Genomic DNA, 8,244 nt, shown 5'->3' on the forward strand with positions numbered 1-8,244 from the left:
TTTTCTTATGTAAGAATAAAAATTGAATAATTATTTATAGAATTTATTGATTAATTTTTTATTTAAGAAAAAAATACAAATTTATACAAGGAATTTATTCATCATAATTTGTTTTTTATTTAATAATAAAAAAACCAGCTTTTTGAATCGCTGCTCTTAATCGAGAATTAATCTAACACATCTATTAATGTATAATTTTTTATTTTCAATACAAAATGTTTTTAATTGATTAAATTTTTCTTTCAAAAAAAATAATATGAATTTAAAAAAGGAAATGAATTATTACAAAGACTTCTAATCCAAACTGTAAAAACTTCTTGAATCATGAAAAAAACTTGAGATCAAAGAAATATTGGAAAACGTAATGCCTCAATAAAGATGTAAAAATTAACAATTAACAAGCAATGTCAAACTAATGTAAAACGATCATTTGCTATGATAAATTCATGAATAAAAGATATTAAAATATAAATAAATAAAATTAATACTATTTTTAACACTTTAATATGTTAATTTTTGACAGTTTTATTTATTATTTATGAAAATCTATTTTATAACCAAGTAATTAGATGGCAAATAACAGAATTATTTTTATTATTTTAAATTATTTTCAGGTCGAGAAATAACAAACGAAAATAAATTGATTGCAAGTAAAACTGTTTTTATTGTTTTTCATTAGATTTAAATAATAATTTTAATATTTATCTAACTCTAGACTCAAAAAAAAAAAAAAAAAACATTATTTGATTTTACTAATAATTTGAAAGTGATCAATCATCATTTTTAGAAGAATAATGTATGTCTATCAATTCATTACGTTGTTTTCTTGATTCACATATTTTTTCGACAGCTTCACGAGTTACCTTTGTATTTTTGATAGATAAATCTGCTAAATTTGGCAAATTTTCAACAAGTTTAAGTACTGATTTATCAGTGATATTGATGCAATCTGATATATTCAGCCATGTCAATCTTTTATTAAATAAACATTGAATTGATTCATCAGTGATAAATTCATTTTTTCCTGATCGCGGAAAGCAAAAACCAGAAGTTGAACTAAGATTCAAAAAATACAATTGTTTTAAATTATTAATTGCACTCATACCAATATCAGTTATATTTGTGCCCGTTATATGTAAACTGTTTAATTTTCTATTATTATTACAAATATTAATCAAAAGTTCATCTGTCACGCCATAATCACAATCAATCCATAAAGACGAGAGATTTTTCAAATTCCCAATTGGATACATATTGATTCTTGTATCAAACATTGGATGGTTTTTTGGCCAATGAGAAAATAATTGTAGATTATTCAATTTTTTTATTTCACTTATCGACTGAATTAATAGTTGACTTAGTCCAAATTTACTTATTTTTAAACGTTTTAAAGTAATTAGCCGAGGAAATACCTGAAAAAAAAATGAATAATTTATCAAAAATGGATAACATTTGTTATTGTAATATAATATTTATTACAAATTCGAATTTACCGAAGCCAGTGAATCTGGAGAGAAAATATCATTTCCTTGTAAATAACATGAAAGTTCCAAACTTTTCAAGGTTCCACTAATTTGTTCTAATGACGTGGCTAAAGTCATTGGTAGAGTTGAATTTTTACATTCCCAGTCAATCGTCAGCCTTTGAACGTGCGACATATTAGAAAAACAATTTTCAAAATCTTGACTTGTTATTTCTCTGAATCCTAATGCAAGGCTCCAAATATTCGGACAATTGGCATTGATTATTGGCATTAATTGAGAAGTAGGATAACATGATAAATCTAAACATGTTAAATTAAATCCACAGAGATTCAGTAAGTACTTTAGATCATTTGTTTTTTCATGTATTTCATCAACCGAATTATTTTCATTGCTCTGAAGTTTATAATTTGTAAAGCAGCTAGAAAGAAATTCGTTCTTCTCATCTTTACATACTGAAAAATGAATTAAATATTTTCATTAGTATATTTACTATTAAGAGTATAATACAAAATTATATTATTATATCATTAAAATTATAGTGTTGTTATTTTCTTACTTTTTTCGAGCCGTGGTTGACTAGCAAACAGAGGACCCACGCGTATCTTACGCAAATCACACTGTTCTTGTTCTTTTTTTGTATATTTATCGATAGAGTCAGTATTATCATAATCAGTTTCATCTTTATCATCATCATCATCATCATCATCATCATCATCATCATCATTGGTATCATCGTCGTTATTATTATTATCTTCAAAATCACTAGATCCATATAATTCTTTATTTTCAGCTATTTCTAACTCCTTCTATATAAGAAAAAAATGAATAATTTATTTCTAAATTTAAATAACGATAAATAATTACAGTATAGCTATATAAAAATATAATATATAATTCAAAACTTACTTCTTCTTTTAATAATGTAAGAAATTTTTCATGCCATTCGGAAGGAATTAAATCTGAACTCTCCATATTTATCTCATTTGAATCAGTCTCCATTTTTAATTTTCGTTCAACTTAAAAAAAAAAAAAGAAAAATCACAATGAATTATGATACTGGAAAATATTAAATTTCAAAAATTTAATGGAAAAAACTTGATATAAATCAATATTACGAAGAAAAAAAAACGACTCAAATTGTTCTGACAGCACGAAAAACTAGAGGCGAAATCCTATTCTGTCACTTTTTGTTGTGCTGCAACAATAATTGTTGTATCGTTTAACAAAGTTTTTTGTGCTGCAACAAATTTTATTATATCGTTGAACAAATTTCATTTAGCCGCACAACAATTTTTCCCTTCCATAATATTTGTTGTGTTGCTCAATAAATGTTATCCAGTTTCAAGGCAAATTTCGCAAATTTTACCGTGCTGAACAATGAAGGGCGTTTTGTCCCCACCCGGCTTCCTTAGTTTTGGGTGTTATCGGTAAGACTCGGTCTTGGTCGTGTGCCTTCGTATGGCAGCGTCCTTGACTTTTTTTTCGCGCATCATGACCACGCATACGCGCAGTAGGCTGAGCAAATAGATAAATAACAGAACTTTTTTTAAAAAAAAAAAAATTTAATATGGTTTTAGAATTTTCGTTATGTAGAATAATAAAAATTATTAAACTAAATACAACAATTTTTTTTGGGAGCACAACAAATTTTGTTGTATGTTTATCAATTTTTGTTTGAAGCATGACAAAGTTGTTCATTAACAGTTAGCCGACAAGTAATGGGCCGACAAAAAAACAATGATTGTAGCTGATTGTACTTGGATTGTAGATGATTGTAATATATTTAGTTTTATTTGTCAACCCCCTCATTAATTTTAATTAATTAATGAATATTTGGAGTTGCCTGCAGATAGCCAATAATTCATAATTTTCAAATGGCTGATATTTTTATAGTAATAAGATGCTTACTTGATAGCAAATCGTTTGTACATCATTATTTTTCGATTGTAATTGTTCAATTATTTTTATTTTTTTAAATATTAATTAAAAACTATTTTACTATTCATCCCTCTGCTAATCACTGTTAATTGGTATTTGCGCTTGCGCGGGTACAGTGATATAAAAAATAACAAATATTGAAGTTTGATTCATTTATTTTCTATTAAATATTATAATGATGAATTGATAAGATATTAATTAAATATTTACTTAGTTGTTGGTTATTTGAAAACGTTATTGTTTATCATTTTACACATTTTAGCTTCCTCACTGTACACATTAAGCCTCCTCAACATTGTCCAACACCAACATGATATTTGGTCGCCATTTTTTATCACTGTCCATACGCAAGAACCAATTAAGGGATTACCATCACCAATCAAAAACGCAGATAGAGCTTTGAAATTTTTTAAGTAGATTAATGAAATAATAATACATACGCTCAAATTTTTTGATAATTTTCTTGTAGCTAATTACTTCGTAATTAATTACTAAAGTAGGCTACTTTTTTGGAGGTTATACATAAAGTTCTATAGAGTCCGGTTTTAGTTTTTAGAACCCATAGCCATTTTATGGAAAATCTATAGCTTTATCAAAAACTAAAGATAGATAGAGGAAACAATAAGGAAACTTTTGATATAAAAATTAATAGGGCTTTGAGACCTTTTTATTTTACAATAAATAAAAATAAATTTTTGTCTTTGTCTAAATACTTAAGTGGAAGTGAGAAACAAGATTTTCTCTTTCTTTTTCATCTCATTCGCACTCATAGAAATATTATGTTTCTAAATGCCATCCGCAAGAGGCCTCTAGATATGCGGGGGTAACACCTTAACAGTGATTAGCAAGGGTATGAATAGTACAATGGTTTTTAATTAATATTAAAAAAAAAAAATCAGCCATTTAAAAATTATAAATTGTCGGCTATCTGGCAACTTCAAATATTCATTAATTAACTAAAATTAATTAGGGAGTTGACAAACAAAACTAAATATATTACAATCATCTACAATGCAAGTACAAATATCAGCTACAATTTTTTTTTTTCGGTCAGCCCATCACTTTTCAACTAACTGTTTATAAACAACAAAGTTTGTTGAACAGCAGGGCAATTATTACTCTACCGGATGATTAAAAACTGCACAATCGACAGAACAAATATTGTAGAGTTCTAACACGGCCACTACTTTGCTGTGCAGCACAACAATTTTTCTACTGTTTTCTCAACAATTTTTGTCGTTTTTTTTTCTCCGTAAATTGATTGCTTTTTGTATGATTTTTTTTACCGATGCACGTGAATAAAATAGTGTTTAACCTTACATACCTTATGAAGTCGATTGCCACGTGGTTTGTAATCTTGCCTGTAAGACTGTATCTTGCTATCTGTTGCTATCCAACTGAACTGCAACACGTGCAACACTGCAATACTGCAACGACTGCAACAGGCTGCTACCACCCCCATATATCAGTAGGTACACTCACTTGTACTGTTAGTTCACATAATATATGTACGGACTACGGGTAACAGGTGTTAATAATGCATCACCAGTTAGAGCTTTTATTAAACAAGTTTTTACCATCATTTGTATAACCAACAACATCAACTGATGGAATATCAAGATTTTTTCTATGTTAACATAGACAATTGTCTTATTAATTTTTCATGTTCCTTTAGTTTTTTCAATGAATTTTTTAATTTTTATTCTCTACTGTGTAATATCATTCTACGACTTTCAGATAAATTTATTCTATACCACCACTATCTTCAGCAGTCCAATTTAATTTTGTCTAAATATATGGTAATTCAGTTAATGCAACTTGTAATTTTGCTTCAGTTGTTTTAGCATGTACACGAAATATTTGTATTATAATTGAATATTTATATCATAAACTGGTACACCAAAAAGTTCCTGTAATTGTAAATCTTTAACTTGTATTGGTCTTAAAAAATTCATGCTTGTAAATACAGCTGTTATTTTACTATTTGAACGTACTTTTTTCACTAACATATCTAAATTTCCTTTACCAAATATTTTATCTTTTTTTATTGTCATCAATGACTCATCATTGATATACGCATTGAATCAGTAACTGTCCATTTTGGTAACACACTCATATTTTCCTATGGAATTTTTCAAACATTCTCAGAATTCAAAACCTTATTATATTATGTATACTCAATTGAATTTCTAAAATATTATTTCATTTATGAAAATAGTTATTTTTTCTATTTTTTTTTTTTTCAAGCTATCTCTCTTATTTTTATTGCAATTATTAAACCGTCTTGAGGGTATTGACCGTAAGAAAAAAAATTGATATTTCAATAAATTAAATGAATTAAACTTACTTGAACATCATGAAAAATGTAATGAGAAAAAAAAAAAAAAATTTACATTTATAAAGTTTTTTACTGGGATTAAAATCAATCCATATTTGTATTTTTTTTTATAAAAAAAAAAAAATACAAATATGGATTGATTTTAATCATTGATTTTAATATTTTCTTGCATGTGGGGATATATATTTTAAAACTCCATCATTTGATTGGAATTGTTTATCTATATTTACTGAAATAATTAAAAAATATATGTAATACATTCTCATTATAAAATTTTGTATAAAAAAAATTTTATATCCGATATAAACAATGATAAGAGTTAAAGATAAATTATTTAATTTTCATTTAACTTGAAAAATTTAAAGAAAAATACATTCGTCATTTTTTTGATTAATTAATTACACCAAGTTATAAAATTAAACTTAAAAAATTAAAAAAAAAACAAGTGTAACTTTGGACAAATTTATTATTATTATTGATTATTAATTTTATAATATAATGTAACAATTTACGTTTTACAGTGAATACACGTTTTGATAAATTAATCAAGTTGATAAATAAATACAAGAACAACTGGATAAATTGTTGAAATATTTTATATAAATATATTTTAAATCAAAGCATGTATTAGTTAAGATAATAAATCATAAAAAATGATAAAAGTAACTATTTAAAAAAAAAATCTGATAAAGTTTATCTAGAAACTTGAAAATGCTTTTGTATGTTGTAATTAATCTTTGATAATAAATAAATACTATGATTCATAAAAACATTATACACATTATTAGAAAAATTATATATACATAATAGGGATATTGCTCACGTGTATCCTACTTGTTTGTTTTTTTTATAATTGAATAATTATTTACAGAATTTATTGATTAATTTTTTATTTAAGAACAAAATACAAATTTATATAAGGAATTTATTCATCATAATTGGTTTTTTATTTAATAATAAAATTAATGATTGATTATTACAAAAAACAGCTTATTTTAATAATATATTTTTAACTGGAAATTAATTTAACACACATCTATGCATAGTGTTTTATTGAATACAGTAAACGTTTGTGGTTTGATTAAATTTTTTTATTCAATAATTCACTACTTTCAAAACTGTAATATGAATTTTTAAAACAGATAAAATAATTATTATTTAAATTTTCTTGCACCTTTAATTTTCTTTCTTCAATGGTTTACAACCTTGAGATGAGAGAAATCTTACAAAACCTGATGCCTCAGCAAGTGCTCAATAACACCCGTAAAAAAAAAATAAATTATTTGACATAACAGTTTGAAAATTTTTTATAAATTCTAAATATTTTTAATAGTCCATTTTTGAGATTATATCTATCAGAACAAACAAGTGTACTTGCAACATTATCAAAATTTATTGTTTCGCAAACTGATTCTTCAGAAACTTTTTCAAGACAAGCCACCTGATATTTTTCAGCAGCAGCAAGTAGTTCCATTGGCAAGTAGTTCATGATCAAACATTGCAAAAAAAATAGGACTGCGTGCTCTCAAAATGCCTTTGATGGCATGAAATAATTTTTAACCCACGTGAATGATAACATCAGCTGATTTTTCACTTCAGTCTTAAGACTGATCTTTCATTTATATATTTTTTATATAAATTTTTTTCTAGAAATTTACCGGCTTTGTATTCTTTAGTTTCTACTTTTCTATTATTCATTGATATTTCACACTTTGCTTGTAACTGTAGATGATTATTATGAATGCACACAGTAAAAAAAAGTTGGTAATTCGTTTGTAATTTGTAGACTTCAGTCGTTTGTCAAATTTTTGTTTGTTAATTTAACAAAAAAAAATTTGTAAAATCTTTTGACAAATTTTATTTGTTAATTTTACAAACAAAAAATTTGTAAAATATTTTTACAAACTCTGTTTGTTAATTTTACAAACAAAAAATTTGTAAAATGATTTTACAAACTCCGTTTGTTATTCTTGTACCAACAAAAATTTGTAAATGTTTTTACAAACTCCGTTTGTTAATTTTTACAAATTTCGTTTGTTAATTTTACAAATTTTTTTTTGTAAAATCAATTTGTAAATATAAAATGAAGATTTAATGTAAAATAAGAGTTGAATATCTAAAAAATCTTGCATACGGTCGGATTGACGGACGATGTGTGTTTTTTTATAAGCAGCTGATAATAGACAACACGTAAGTATTTTTTTTCAAAAACAAATAAATAATTATTAAAATTATAATTATAATAAATCAATAATTCGTGTTTTCAATGATCATCAAGTATGTTAATTTTAAAAGTGATTTATACAATTCAAGATTATTTATAAATGTTATTTTTATATTTTTAATTAATTCTTAATTAATAACATAATAACAATATGCTTGTTGACAATATTTTCAAAGCTACTTACTTGATAATTAATTAATTGTTAAATATCAGGTAATATTGTAAGAATATGAATGGATTAGAAGAATTTCCGATCAATG

General features: G+C 25.1%; 1 protein-coding gene across 1 annotated transcript; it reads right to left on the reverse strand.

Annotated features, from left to right (window-relative positions):
- Positions 1–513: 513 nt before the first annotated feature.
- On the reverse strand, positions 514–1,930 carry LOC122849514. The gene is made up of 2 exons (XM_044148227.1): positions 1,494–1,930; positions 514–1,412 (listed from the first exon to the last, which is right to left on the reverse strand). The coding sequence occupies exons 1-2, from the start codon at positions 1,752–1,754 to the stop codon at positions 771–773; spliced, it is 903 nt and encodes a 300-aa protein (XP_044004162.1). The 5' UTR covers positions 1,755–1,930; the 3' UTR covers positions 514–770.
- Between the last annotated feature and the right edge of the window lie 6,314 nt (positions 1,931–8,244).

The sequence above is a fragment of the Aphidius gifuensis genome, linkage group LG2 (assembly GCF_014905175.1).
Source record: "Aphidius gifuensis isolate YNYX2018 linkage group LG2, ASM1490517v1, whole genome shotgun sequence".
Lineage (NCBI taxonomy): Eukaryota > Metazoa > Arthropoda > Insecta > Hymenoptera > Braconidae > Aphidius > Aphidius gifuensis.

What these genes read in the sequence shown, in the direction of transcription:
- LOC122849514 (XM_044148227.1), bottom strand. Translation starts at nt 1,754, where the DNA reads ATGCCAATAATCAATGCCAATTGTCCGAATATTTGGAGCCTTGCATTA. An exon ending in CTCCAGATTCACTGGCTTCG is followed by an intron (nt 1,413 to 1,493) that starts GTAAATTCGAAT and finishes TTTTTTTTTCAG; the next exon opens with GTATTTCCTCGGCTAATTAC.